This window comes from Nicotiana attenuata, chromosome 1 (assembly GCF_001879085.1).
Source record: "Nicotiana attenuata strain UT chromosome 1, NIATTr2, whole genome shotgun sequence".
In the NCBI taxonomy this organism is placed as follows: Eukaryota; Viridiplantae; Streptophyta; class Magnoliopsida; order Solanales; family Solanaceae; genus Nicotiana; species Nicotiana attenuata.
In genome coordinates, this window is record NC_031989.1 from 84,982,986 (window position 1) to 84,997,900 (window position 14,915).

General features: G+C 35.7%; 1 protein-coding gene across 2 annotated transcripts; it reads left to right on the forward strand.

Moving 5' to 3' along the window:
- Positions 10,350 to 14,312, forward strand: LOC109229970 (uncharacterized protein At4g15970). 2 transcript variants are annotated; one of them, XM_019395516.1, is made up of 4 exons: positions 10,350 to 10,766; positions 11,367 to 11,732; positions 12,915 to 13,396; positions 13,980 to 14,312. In XM_019395516.1, exons 1-4 carry the CDS (start codon positions 10,551 to 10,553, stop codon positions 14,062 to 14,064), a joined length of 1,149 nt encoding a protein of 382 aa, XP_019251061.1. In that variant the 5' UTR covers positions 10,350 to 10,550; the 3' UTR covers positions 14,065 to 14,312. The 2 variants fall into 2 exon arrangements, with proteins under 2 accessions (XP_019251061.1, XP_019251064.1); XM_019395519.1 differs by having other exon boundaries at positions 10,606 to 10,766; positions 11,372 to 11,732.

Consider the following 14,915-nt stretch of genomic DNA (forward strand, 5'->3'; position numbering starts at 1 on the left):
CTGTTTAGTGAATGTTATTCGCTCAGTTTTAATTTGTTTGTTGTAGTTTAACTTGGCACAAAGTTTAATAAAAAGAGGAAGACTTTTGAACCTTGTTTTTTAAATGTGCCATATATTTGTGTCGCTATAAAAGTTTTGATACTAGTGATCTTAAAGAAGTCATAGCATTTGTGTTGATATAAAAATTTTCCGTTATGAAAATATAAGAATATGCCAATTATTATATATAAAGGGTTGGTACTTTTGATTAGTCAGTTTGCTCGTTTCATTCAACAACAGGTGCAGAGTCTTATTCTCTCTCTATTTTTCTCTTTGGAATCGTACTTACAATTTTTCCTTTTTTAATCGATTTCATGCATATTGTCATTGTAGATTCTAAAAGATTGAAGTCATACCTTGAATTTTCCCTTTAGGTTGGGAGAAGATGAACTGCATTTATATTGATTGAGTGGAACATACAAGCCAATTCAGTTAAAGTTATATTTGAGAATGTTGCATTTGGAACTCGAGCACACCACATAAAAGAAGTTCCTCGCTCATTTGGACTGCTAGTTGTTTTCAAGGCTGGGGGGGGGGGGGGGGGGGGGTGTTATCTTAGTGAATTGTAAAAACCCCAATGAATCTTTTCTCCTTCACGATATAGGCTTCAATTTCACATCAAGTGTGGAGCCGAGTTCCTGTCGTGTTAGTTCATGGAGTTGGGTTCCAGGAAACATCAACCCCCCTCCCAGGATGTTGTTTAGTGCAAGTTCTGGAGAGCTTTTCCTGATAGTAATTGACTATAATGCACCTAAAATGCAAATATTTGGTTGTCTATACAAAACTCTATCAGCCAAGACATTACTCTGGGTGGAAGATGGGTTTTTGGCTGCTATTTTTTAGAGGAGTGATTGTATAGTCTTAAAGGTTGAAAGAGGAGGGTTGACATATTCAGGACTTATTCTATATATTGCACCAATATTGAATATATCTGTGGTGAACTATCATAATATTCATCATGATCATATGCTTGTCTGTTTTGGGGAGGCATCGAAAGGATCATTGCTGGTGATGCACATTGGTATTAGCGTAAAGTAATTGTTGACTGCTTCTAATTTGAATGGGATAACAAGAATTTGGGCGGTTAAGAAGAAGCTAGATGATTTAGATCATTCTTTTCTTGTACTGTCACTTTTGAAAGAAACCAGAGTGTTAGCTGTTGGTGTAAACCTCTCATATATCACTAACAATGTGGGTGTCTTGTCTNTTAATGTTGCACATCTTGTCTTGCTTGAATGCTCGTATTAGTGTGTTGATGAACTGATTCGGAATGAGTTGCATGCTAAGTGAGTGGGAGATATTACTTGCATTCTGTGCTTGCATGCGATACCTAGAACTTGCCCTGTGTGTTTGCAAAGCGAAATAGAAGTTGTTTGGTTTTAGAGATGATTGAGGCATTTCTTTGTGCAACCCTATATAATTGTGAATCCACCAGTATATATCGCGATAGTTAACCCCTTTGAGCCTGAAGCCTGTTCTTTGATAACCCTATAATGACCTAAATCTCTGTGTTTGAATAACTTGATTGTTTGAACCTATACCTCCTAGAAGTGCTTGAATCACTAAAGAACATACAAAAGTCAAAGTGTGGGGTAGTAGGGAGTTAGCGAAAAAAGGGGAATCAAGAATGAATTGTTTGATTGGTGCACAGGCATTGGAAAAAAAATGAGACAAAGAAAACAAAATAAGAAAAAGAAAAAAAAAAGAGAAGCCAGTTGTACCTAAAGAAAAGTGGGGGTCACACGTGAAACAAAAATGTGGAAGAACGATTGGGTTGAGCATGGAAATTGAAATAAAAGGAAGTGTGTATTAAAAGTGCTTAGGGAGGTTAGTCACTATATCCAAATATATCCTACCCGTCCCTTAGCCTACATTACAACCAAATGAAGACCTCTTGATCTTTGACTGAACAGCTCGATTAGTAGAGTATTACACTAGGTGCAAGCTTATGGTGTATCTGTGTGTCATGTGAATGCTCTTTGCTGAGAGTGAGTGGATTCTTTCTATCTTTGGTTCCTTATTGTTTGAATTGTGTGTGTGGGGAACTTCTCTTAGACTTGTGATGTGAGGGCATGTGACTCAGGAAGAAAAAGTAAATCTTCACTTCTGTTAGAGTAACTAGAGTGAGCACGAGTGTGTCTTGGCAGGAGAGTCTGCATCTGAGATATGATTGTTGCATTGCTTAGGTTGGTCCTACGTAATGGCGAGTGTGACATAAATTGGGGTAACGTATCAACGGTTAGGCCTAGAAGTGTGGTTTAGCTTGCTCGAGGACGAGCAAAGGTTTAAGTGTGGGGTGTTGATAATAGGTGAATTTAACTATAATCACGCCTTAAATAACCACCTTCTTGTATAGTTTTGATGATAAAAGTGATAACAAAATGCTCTTATTAGTGCTTTTCATGATTTGCAGGTGATATATGATCAGGGAAGGCTAGGGAGTATTTTTGGAGTCAAAAATGAAGAAAAAGAGGCCAACTGTGAAATTCCCCAAGTAAACCACGCAAAACAGGCCTGAAGATTCAGAGAACTGGTTTGACCGCGGTTCCACTGCAACCGCGGTAGAACTGCGGTGGAAGGTAGCTGCGGATAAATTGAGAATTAGAGAAGGCATTTGGCTGCGGTTTGACCGCGACCGCGGCAGAACCGCGACGGAAGCAGAAAACTTCAGGGACTAAAGTGTAAAACACGGGATTTTTAGACCTAAACCCTATTTTAAATATAAGACTTCGCCCAAGAGAGGCAGGTATTGAATTTTAGAGTATCTTGGCAAGGAAAATAATTGTGAGAGATCACCCAAAACATCTTTCTTCTTTTCTTTGATTTTTATAGCTAGTTATGATGAATTCTATCTTAGTTTGTTTTCTCATAGCCATGAGTAGCTAAATCCTTTGTCTAAGGCTTTGGTGGAACCTATTGGGGATGAACATCTTGTTTATGTGAATACAAATTGCTAGTTTCAATCTCTATTTGTTCAACTTTGTGCTTGTTGTAGTTAATTGACAGGATCCTCAATTAGCTGTGTCTATTTAGTGTGCGTAACTTGGAAAAGAGGGCATATTTAGGTTATTGTTGAATAACACCACTCCCAAAGTATAAGAGGAATCTATAATTGCGGGTTTAAAGGCAGGATTAGGGATAACGAAGCCTTGGGTGTAATCTAAAGTGAATTGTGCTAAATAAAGTAATCTAGTGTATCTCGGGAGAGTGCAATTAGTATATTACTGTGATTACTCGGGAGAGATTTACGGTAAGATGAGCGTTCATGATTAATAGAAATGTGTTGGTAAATTTGTATGAGCATAAACAGAAGGGATTCTTTCAATAGGGGAAATCATTGCCTTAGCTTCTTCTCATCATTGTTTACAACCTTAGCACTTTAATTTACAGCTGTTTAATTTACTTACAATCGCAGTTAGTAAAGCGACCTTCAACTGTGATTCAAACATCTGGGAAACTGGTTCTGAAGAGTTTAGTGGGTCTAAAGATAGTGATTGATAGGTTAACTCTCTGTGGATTCGACCTTGGGCGTAATACTCAGGTTATATTTGCAACGTCAGCAGAGTCCTTTTTAGAGGGCATAGTTGGGCGTGATCAATTATCACATCCAGTTTTGAAATCATTATCCCTTATAATTGTACGAGCATAAATGGGGGAATTGTTGGGCGTGATGTGATAATGGTTTCAACTTCGTGTCCATGTATATTGTTCATTCTTAGTGTCAAGTCATTGGCTGTCGATCTACATGAAACATATCAGGTGTACCATGTGAGACACTAAGAACAATTATATTGCATTTCCATTTCCTAAAAATGAATTGGAAAAAAGCTGCCAACCTCTACAACAAGATATGATATTACAGCTGAGTGTAATATCTTTATCATCGGTACATATAAGCCTGCAGTTGAAGTCTTATCGTTTACTTCTGATATGGCCTCACACGTTATTGCGGTCGGGAGTTTAACAGGTTATGTTGAAAGATATATTTCTGAAAATGTGAGACTCGTGCTTGCTGATCAACAGTATATCCAGGAGTGAGGAATGCCATGGCATGCTACTCGGATTTGATTGGCCTTTTACCCCTACAGTTTCTTCTATGGGGTCACATGGTAAACAAACTTCCTCTGCAGCTTGTTTAGAAATTTTTCAACAGATAGACAGTTTGTTGAATTTGCAACTTATTTATGATGACTTTTAAATTCACTTAGTAATATAATTATTTATATTATCAAGGGTTAATTCAAGTTAATAAGATGTTAGTTATACATTTGAAATACATTACCTTGGATCTTGTTATAAGGAATTTTATTTGCTAATATAAAGATTTGAGTAGTTTAATTCAAAGTTGTAGAATATTTTTTATGTTAAAAAGTAGACATTCTTTGGATGCTGGATGGTGACACACTGACTCAGTTTTCACAGCTTAGTGAGACTCAACAAGATGTAGTTGCAGCACTTCAAACTGGACCAACGGCTTGCTTTATTCTAGATGTTGTCAAGCGGATTTTACGACAATATTTTGGAAGTAACTGTTGAGTAGACTTTACAACATTGGTTTAATTTTGGGTAACCACTTCTTGGAATTTAAGTGGAGAACAAAATTTAGCAAGGAAAAGAATCTTCATGCATCACTAACGAAGAAGAGGCAGGGGCGGCCCTTCTATAAAGCAAGTAAAGCAACCGCTTTAGGCCCTATATTTGTGGGACCCTATTTTTGTTACACATAATAGATTATGTATAAGTTTAAAAAAAGAGTTCTATAAAGTGAAAAAGTTTGATTTCTTTCTTTAACAAAAACAGAGAAGAAGGATTTGCAACTGCAATGATTTCTACGAAGGAAATTGCACTTGAAATGAATATCGAATTCGAATTCCGCAAGAAATGTGTGATATATAGGAAGTAACAATTTGATGTGCAATGCTGATGATAATGAAATCTGAAAATCTTTCGAAGAGTACTTTATAGTTGATTACTTTTATATATAATAGACATGGCTATTTTTTCACTTCAAAATAGATTTGAACAATTCAAAGCATATGAAAATATTTTTGATTTTCTATTTAGTAGTAAAGACTAAGATCGCTAGATGTTGAAAATTTGAAAAAATATTGCCTTAATTTTGGATGTTCCTTAAAGCATAATAATCAATTTGATATTGATGGTTTGATTTATTTTTTGAATTAAAAGTATTAAGAAAAATAGTACAATTAGGAGATAACAGTTTAATTGATACACTTAATCAAATAAAAAGATTTAATTCTTTTCCAAATACCAAAATTGCTTATGGAATAATGTTAATAACTCATGTTACCGTTACTTCAGCGGAAAGAAGTTTTCAAAATTAAAATTAATAAAATCTTACCTAAGAACAACAATGTCACAAGAAAGGTTAGATGGATTAGTTATATTGTCAATTGAAAAATATTTATTAGGAGTTATTGTTTGTAAGAAAATTATTTATAACTTTGTATCTAAGAAAAGCTAAAAAAAAATAGATTTCAAATAAATAATAATAAAAAAATTAAAAAGTTAAGACCCCTCATAAAGTTTGACTTTAGACCACAAAATTGGTCGGGCCGCCCCCGGGGAGAGGACAGGAATTCAATGAGGGTTGGGTGCTAAGTATGATTCATAGCGGGGAAAATCATTTTTGTCATAGAATGTAATGTGTTGTCAAAGCTAGTTGCATGAAATGTAATCATGCAATATTAATTTCTGAAAATGTTGCCCAATTTCTTCCAACATTGCATGGAAAACTTTGTTGTTCATTTCATTCGTCTGATATACACGGTTTTGCACTCGGATCATACCAAATCTCCCTTCTTCTATAAAGTAGACTATTTTGTACGCATTTTGTCAAGTAGTAGTTCATATGCTTTGTTGATTGAACCTCTAAACAAAAAGGACAAAAAGAAAGTTAATTTAAAATTCTAAAACTCACCGAAAAATACTACTCATGAAGGGCAGTGGCGAGTATGGACACACTATGCCAAAGGTGATCGATCAAGTAAACACTCTTTGCTAAAATATTATACTGTATACATAGATCAAATATTATTTTAAATGGTTATATATTACATTTTGAACACCTTTAATATAGTTGAGTGAGACATCCCAGTAGTCCAGAGTGTTAAAAGTAAGGTATTGTTTACGAGTTTAAATTCCTGTCTAACTATTTGCCCATTTTATTTGTCAAAACTAAACAGAGACCAACGTATGTGTAAAAATAAATATCTAATCTTAAAAGTAGTTTTTGAATTTAAAGTTATTTCTTAAAAAAATTATAATTTAAAAGTCTAGGTCTACAAAAAAAAAATTCCAACAAAAGCTCTCTAAATACTATAAACCCCCTCGACTCTCTGTCCTTTGGTTTATTATTTTTATTTTTAAGCTAAATATAGCGTAGTTGAATTTAAAAATTGTAGTACACCCATTTATTGGAAAAAAAATGATTGACTTCTTTAAAGTTTGGACATTCTTGACGAGATTTCTAGCTAAGCCAGTGCTCAAGGGGATTGTCGGTCTCATTCCAATGATAGATTGGGTATAATATTAAAAGGGTTTAGTGGAATTCTCAAATTTTAATTGATAATCTGGAAGATATGATAGGGAAGCTAATATAATTAGTTAAATTACCTTGCACTCTTATTATATTTTACTTCAGTCTTTTAAATCCACAATGAAAGGATTTAAGTTACAAACACTTTCAATTAGAAAAATGCTGTTAGTGTAGTATAATTAGTTGCAGTATGTCATTCGCAAGCTTCTTTTGATTATTCATTCTTTCCTTATAGTAGATACGTAATACATTTAGTTGGCTCTTATATTATATGATAGTAAAATAGTTTAACATAAAAGAGATGACGAATTTGAGTTAGGTACTTTATTTACTATGTCAAAACGATTTAATTGTTAAATGGTTATTGCTTGATGCTCACAATAACTATCAATTTTTATTTAAACCTAATAAAGTAAATTTGAAAGGAATTCTTCGCGCAACCTATAATGACCCGATAGGTCATCTAGAGTTTTAAACATTAATTCTGCGTTTCGAAGCCTCCAATAGCTTCTTTAAGGATTCCTCGATTTGCATGCACAGTCTGGATATTTTTCCAGAAGGTTTTTATGTTAAAAATTGATAAAATATAAAATTTTGCCTTAAAAATTTATTTGAGTTGACTTCGGTCTACGTTTTGAGCATACGGATCCGGGTCAATATTTTAACGGTCCCGGTGGATCCGTATTGTGATTTGGGACTTGGGCGTATGCCCGGAATCGAATTTGGAGGTCCCTAGCTCGAGTTATCGCTTTTTGTCGAAATTTTGAAGTTTAAAGGTTTAAAGAGTTTAAAGGTTTGACCAATGTTTTACTTTGTTGATACCGGGTCCGTATTTTGGTTCCGGAATTCGCTGTAGATCTATTACTATATTTATGACTTGTCTTTTAAATTAGGTAAAAAACTGAGTTAGTTTGACGTGATTCGGACGTCCGGTTGTTAAAATAAAAGTTCTAAAGTTTTCTTGAAAATTTCATTTAATTTGGTGTGCGATTCACATTTCTAGGTGTTATTTTGGCGATTTGATCGCGCGAGCAAGTTCGTATGATAATTTTGGACGTGTGTACATATTTGGTTTGGAGCCCCGAGGGTTCGGGTGAGTTTCGGATATGCCACGGAGTAAATTTGGACTTAGAATCATAGCTGGTGTTCTTCAGTTCTGGTGCAGGCCTCAGACCTCGCAATTGCGAGGTCAGGCTTCGCATTGCGATGAGGCAGGCTCACTGTCAGGTTTGTAATTGCGAGCTATTTCCTCGCAATTGCGAAGAATAGCTGGGCACCACATGTTCGCATTTGCAAACAAATTCTTCGCTTTTGCAAAGTGGGTTGGGGGAGGTAGTGTTCGCATTTGCGATCAAAATGATCGCAATTTCGAGGAGTTCAAGTTCTCATTTGCGAACAAGCCATCGCAAATGCAGTGATATCAGAGATGGGGGACCTTCGCAATTGCGAAGGATTTCTTGCATTTGTAGGGTTCGCAACCAGGTCGCAATTGCGACATCTACGCGTGAACTTAAGATGGGAAAACGGGATTTTAGTTCATTCTCACAAATTTTCAAACTTAGAAACCCTAGAGACGATTTTCCCAAGAGCCCTTCTTCCCCAATTCATTGGTAAGTGATTCTAACCTATTTTCTTTCAATTTTCTATTGCATTTCATAAGATTTCAACCTAAAGTCTAGGATTTTCATGGTGGAAATTGGAGGTTTGGATAGAATTAGGGATTTTTTGTAAAATTGAAATTTAGACCTCAAATTGAGGTCAAATTTTGAAACAAATTACATAACCGGGCTCGGGGGTAAATGGGTAATCGGACTTTGGTCCGAATTTCGGGTTTGGGCCAAGCGGGCCCGGGAGGTGACTTTTGTTGACTTTTTTAATAATGACCTAAATTGAATCTTTTGCAATTGTGGGTAGTTCCTAAGGCTTATTTTGAATCATTTGGTTGATAGTTTGCTAGATTTAGTTGGTTCGGAGGCTTGTATGAAAGGCAAAGTTGTGGTTGAGCTTTGAGTTGATTTTGGAGCGAGGTAAGTGTCGTGGTTAGCCTTGACTTGAGGGATTAGGACTTGTTTACCTATTTTCTACTTGTTTAGATGTTGGGTACAACATATATGTGAGGTGGCGAGTACTTATGCGTTGTTGTTGGGTTAAAGTATGCGGGTGGGACTTGTTTCTTGTAATTTATTGCTTTTTTTCATGATATCCATGCTTAGACAAGTTAATTACTAAATTGATCGTTCTTTCCGCATTTATGGGCTATCTGTTCTGAAGTTGAGGTTGATATTGTGGAACCATTGTTGCCATAAGGTCTGTTCTTGCTTATTCTATCTCCCTATTGTTATATGTTCATTGTTACATGGTAACGGAGAGTGTTAATGCACGAAGGGTAATTTCGTGCCGTATTTGAGAGTTAATGCATGAAGGGTGATGTCGTGTCGTATTTGAGAGTTAATGCACGAAGGGTGATGCCGTGTCGTATCTATTGTTTCATGATGAAATTGAGAGTAAAAGCACGAAGGGTGATGCTGTGCCGTATTTATCATTTCATGGTGAGGTTGAGAGTGAAAGCACGAAGGGTGATGTCGTGCAGTTTTTACCCATTATGTATATATGCTTCATTTGCTAAAGGTTTACTGACTGTTCTTATTATCATTCCTTGTTGTAATTACCGTATTTTTGTACCCCTTCGCATGTCCCTCTAATAGTACTTGTAAATTCTTTATTTGTTGTTATGTTGTACGTATATTTCCGTCTCTACGGGTTTATTTATGTGAGTGTCCTATCATAGCCTCGTTACTATCTCGTCGAGGTTAGACTCGACACTTACGGAGTACATTGAGTCGGTTGTACTCATACTATACTCTGCACTTCTTGTGCATATTTTGGTACTAGTCCCAACTGTCCGTGAGGCGTATCAGCTCATATTAGCTTTTGGAGACTCGAGGTACATCTGCTGGCGTCCGTAGACCTTGAAGTCTCCTTCCACTTTTCCCCTATTTACTGTTCTTTTCATTCGAGACAATTATACTTATTTCAAACCCTGTTTGTAGAAACTCTAGAAGCTCGTGTACTTGTAACTTCAAATCCGAGTTGTATTAGATATTGGGTTATTACGCTATTTCGTACTTTATTATGAACTTCATTTCTGTTTAATTGGTTAAATTGTTTAAAGTGGTTAAAATTGGTAAAGAATTACTCTAATATTGGCTTGCCTAGCAAGTGAAATGTTAAGCGCCATCACGATCCCGAAGGTGGAAATTTCGGGCCGTGACACAACCATAAGAGTTATCGTGTGTGACGTTTGAGGTCACATGTTTAAATTATAAAAATAGTATTACAATAGATTTAATGTAATCCATCTTTCTTGGTCCCTTCTGGACATCCGATTTAAAAAAATCAAATCCTCTTGAATCTTTATAAGGATTATGATGGAGTAGTAAATTTAATCAAAGGTCTTCGGTTCGAACTTTATGTATAGAGTTATCTTTATTAGGGAGCATTTTACTTTCCAATGTGAGAGATTCTGGCACGAATCTGGATTTAACCTAATGTATCTAACACCATATGAAAAACCGAAAAAAAAACCTTTATCTTTATAATGTGAAAATTCTGCAATAATATATAAAAATTAAACCAAATAGTTTATTTTTAAAATAAAATAAAAAATCCAGCTCGTTAGCACTCGGTCTCCGTCTGTTTCGGGAAAGAGCGGGGGATGAAAGTGGGTAGCCAAATCCATTAATTTAAATTAAACATTACTACCAGCTTCTCTTCAAATTCACAAAATCTCAGTCTCTCTCTCTCTCTTCAACAATCACAACGCCTACAAATACGTCTCCAACCGCTTCTCCTCCCAATTCCTTCTGTTCATATCCCATTTCCGAAACGCTCCTTAATTTCCCCATTTCACTGCCACCGTTGTCACCGACAGACACCGCATTTATTGACGGAGATGTTAACTGATTTTTTGCCGTCGAAGACAATTACTACTACAGCTGCTGCTGCGAATTCTGGTTTGGTTGTTCGTCGCATCGCTACGGTAGCGCTTGTCCTAGCTGCCGCTTCTTTCTCTTGTTTCGTCCTTTATAGAGCCGGTGAAAATGTTGGCTTCCGCATCCCTGACTCTTTCATCACCTCACGTGCAACCCCTAATGTCTCCGCTTCCTCGGTTAGGATCACTCTCCTCTTTCCCTCTTCCTTTAACGAAACATTTTTAGATCAAAATAAGGACAATTCAAGTTTCTACAACATTGATTCTTTTATGTTTAGTGTACAGGTCATATCGCCCACCATGATCCCCGAGTTAAATTAAATTATTTTTACTCGCTATTTATCTGTTGCAATCCTTTTCCTTTGCCAGAATTGTGATCGACTATAGTTGGCGAACCTTACTTAGGCATAATTGGGATGAAATGACCGAAATTTAGACACAGAGGATTTGTAGAGCTGATTAATTAGAATTGATTGATTGGTAGGTTCTTGAGAAATTGAGTGTTTGCTTGATTTGTATTTTAGTTTATTTTTAAGTGCTACATTAATATATGATCCACGTCTTAAGACCAATTTTATTTGTTTGCATAGAGAGAATTCAACAGATTCGAGGGCTTGGACCAATTAGAATTAATCTTGTGATGCTCTCACGTGTACTGAGGAAAAACATTAGTGCTAATCGAAATCTATAAATAAAGAAGAAACCAATGAAGAAATATGATATTTATTCAGGACAATTTGACATTTCGTATTTGCTTAAAATCGCATTCTTGTGTAGGATAGTGAGGAGTACAGGCTTGAGAAAGTATTGAAGAATGCAGCTATGGAGGATAAAACAGTGATCTTAACGACTTTGAATGAAGCGTGGGCTGTTCCGAATTCAGTTGTTGATCTATTTCTTGAAAGTTTTAGGATCGGAGATCACACCCGCAGGCTTTTGAATCATTTAGTCATTATCGCACTTGATGAGAAGGCATTCACTAGATGCTTGTCTTTACATATTCATTGCTATGCACTAGTAACTGAAGGGGTTGATTTTTCAAAGGAAGCTTATTTCATGTTCCCTGACTACTTGAAGATGATGTGGAGAAGGATAGACTTTTTAAGAGTGGTGCTTGAAATGGGATACAACTTTGTCTTCACGGTACACTTCCTAGTGCTCATCCTAATTTCCTTTTTTTTTTTTTTGTAGTTTTGTCTTAAGCTAGCAAAAATTTCAGTTCATTTATCATCATTAAAATTTTGGTTGTGTAGCATGATCTTGATGGTCTCGAATTGAGGAACTTGTTTCTTTGTAACGAAGCAAGACGGGAAAATTAAGGTTTCCAGAAATACTTGATTTGTCTTATTTGGAATGGTTTGATTGTCTGATTTACCTTTATACTTGGGCATGTCGTATATCCAAAAAGACCTGTTCAAGGAAACAGTTTGTATCTTGCTCTGTAATTTTGGGGTAACCTGGCATAAATACATGGTCTGTTATAATAAGTTATGTGAATAAACATAAGCTGGAATCACTTCCTGACCAAATTTTAGTTAATATTCAAATGGATTTCATTTCCAGACATTATAAGGTTCTTTCTTTTTCTTATTTTAGAACTGCCTAGTTATAGAACTGGAAAGAAAAAGTTCCTTTACCACTTTGAGATGTTTTTCCCTTGAAATATTGAGAATACATGGTTATAAATAATATCTTTAATGAGAGTGTGATGAAAGGTGAACATGTAGTCTTATTGGGAACTTGATCTGATAAGATTCGAGGCTTTTGTGAGTTCTCCTTATAAATCGTTCTTCCTTATTATACAATTAACTGAGACCAGTATCCTAGATGTTTTAGATTGTTAGGGACTGTGGATAAAGTTTTTTTAAGGTCTCATTGTTCTCCCGAAGCAAGATATAGCACATGAGAATTATGCTAAAGTATGAATCGAAATGCTGATGAGTCAAGCATGCCTATGGAATTTATAAGCGGACGTGTATATACTGATTTAGTATTTATGTTAAGTTCATATTGTCTGGTTACACTTTCCTTTTTAGTTCTTTTGGATCATCTCTTGTTCTGGTTAACCAAATTTGGAAGAGCAGTGTCATGAATTCTGCTGTACATACCACTTGATATACACTGTATACGCAGCTCACCTTTTTGCATTAATATTGGTAATGTTTTGTTGAAGGATCACTTTTTGCGCTTGAATAATTCTGCATATCAGGACTTCAATATATTGAACAATTTCTGATGCCACGTAGCTAGTAAAATGTATTACATTATCTCTCTAGGTGGCAAACATGTTCCATAATTCACACTTTATTTGGTTCCATCTGCTAGGATGCTGATGTCATGTGGTTCAGAGATCCCTTTCCTCACTTTTACAAGGACGCAGACTTTCAGATAGCATGTGATCATTTCTCAGGCAAACCTGATGATGTGGGAAATAGACCTAATGGTGGTTTCAATCATGTGAGGTCGAATAACAGATCAATTGAATTTTACAAGTTCTGGTATTCGTCGCGAGAAATGTATCCAAGTTTGCATGATCAAGATGTTCTTAACAATATCAAGAACGATTCCTTAATTAGGGACATTGGTCTCAAAATGAGATTCTTGGACACTGCATACTTTGGTGGATTTTGTGAACCTAGCAAAAATTTGAGCGAAGTTTGTACAATGCATGCTAATTGCTGTTTTGGACTGGAAAGCAAACTTCATGATCTAAGAATCCTGCTTCAGGACTGGAAAAGCTTCTTGTCATTGCCACCAGCACAGAAGATATCGTCGGCAGTATCATGGCGAGTTCCACAAAACTGCAGGTAAGATTTCCGTTGTCATGATTTCAAGATTTGTGCCACTGAAATCCTATCTGAAGTAAATGTATTAACACCATTCTGTTTTATATTCAAACACATAGTGTCATGAAATATTCAAACTTGACATGTTCTCCAATTATAACTGATTCTTGGTATTGTAATGGAGACGTAAAACCTCTTTTTTCTTGTTTAACATATTTATCAGCGTCCTCATAGTCTGCCCCTTCATTGCCTACAATCGACACTTCTCTGCCCTTACCTCATTCTCATTTGGCTTCCATGTCCCTTCTGTTTGTTCGTTTCCCCTTTTTCCTGTTCATTCCCACCCCCAGTTTCCATCTGTTTCTCCCTGTTTTTCTGTTCTTCCTTTCCGTTTTCCAATAATTCCTCCTCCCCACAGTTCCTCAATCCCTCCCGCCTCCACGTCCGCTTATGTTAAACATGTGTGTTCGCTTCATCGCTTGTTTGCAATTTTCTGGTAGTTGTCAGCGCAGATGCTGTCCTTTTGTTCAACAGGGTAAAGTGGTTCCAAACATTCTTTTTTGTTATTTTTATATTTTAACATACTTTTCATATGATTTTGCAGTCTTGATTCTCTCCGTCGCTATGCTCCACCACCATTGGATGTAGAAGAGTTGAACAGACGTAGAAGATTAGTCAGAATTTTGTGATTTTAGTCGCTGTTATTTTAGAAATTAGAATTAATAGAAAGGTAAAGATTGTTTTTTTCTTTTTCCATTTCCTCCCCTAATCTTGAGTCACTATGATTTTTAGGAGTGATACCAGCAATTTACTGGGGGTAAGTTATGTTTCAGGTTAATACAAAAAGATAGGCGAAATCTAAATTGCCCAAGCTGATTGCTGTAAGTTCTGTAAACATATCGTCTGAATGAGTATAAGACAAAAAAATCTAACAGAACCTAACAGTGCATGTTTCGTAATAGAATCTTTACTCAAAGGAAAATTTATGACCTTTTTTTATCATGAAAATTAAGAGTGTTGCGGCCATCCACACTCAAGGAAGCACTAAGCAGCAGGGGTGTCAATTATTCGATTCTAATTGATTTTTCCAAACAAAAGAAAGAAAAATCCAACTAAGTGCTTTAACAAACATTATTATTACGAAAATTAAACTAATTAATTACGGTAATTTTTGCGTGTATTTTTTCTTTCTTTCTATATGTATATATTACAAATGACCATTATACTAGGCTTCTACATTGAGGTATTATTGTAACTGTAAATTATTCATGTCACATTCTTTCTCATTGTAAAAAAAAAGAAAAGGAAAGTGATTAAAAAGTAGACTACAGGAATGAAATGAAATATTCTTGATGACTGGAACAAGTAGCTCGATTTTTAGGAAACGACAGGTACTCTCTTTTAAACTAACATCAAACGCTCTAAAATTGAAAATGTAATCACATTATATGGTAATAATCACGATCAGATTAAACATGTCTCATGTTATTCCAAATTCTCCCTATTCCTTCCCTAAGGAAGAAAAAATAACTAGGAAATC

What these genes read in the sequence shown, in the direction of transcription:
- LOC109229970 (XM_019395516.1), top strand. Translation starts at nt 10,551, where the DNA reads ATGTTAACTGATTTTTTGCCGTCGAAGACAATTACTACTACAGCTGCT. An exon ending in CTAATGTCTCCGCTTCCTCG is followed by an intron (nt 10,767 to 11,366) that starts GTTAGGATCACT and finishes ATTCTTGTGTAG; the next exon opens with GATAGTGAGGAGTACAGGCT. An exon ending in CGAGTTCCACAAAACTGCAG is followed by an intron (nt 13,397 to 13,979) that starts GTAAGATTTCCG and finishes ATGATTTTGCAG; the next exon opens with TCTTGATTCTCTCCGTCGCT.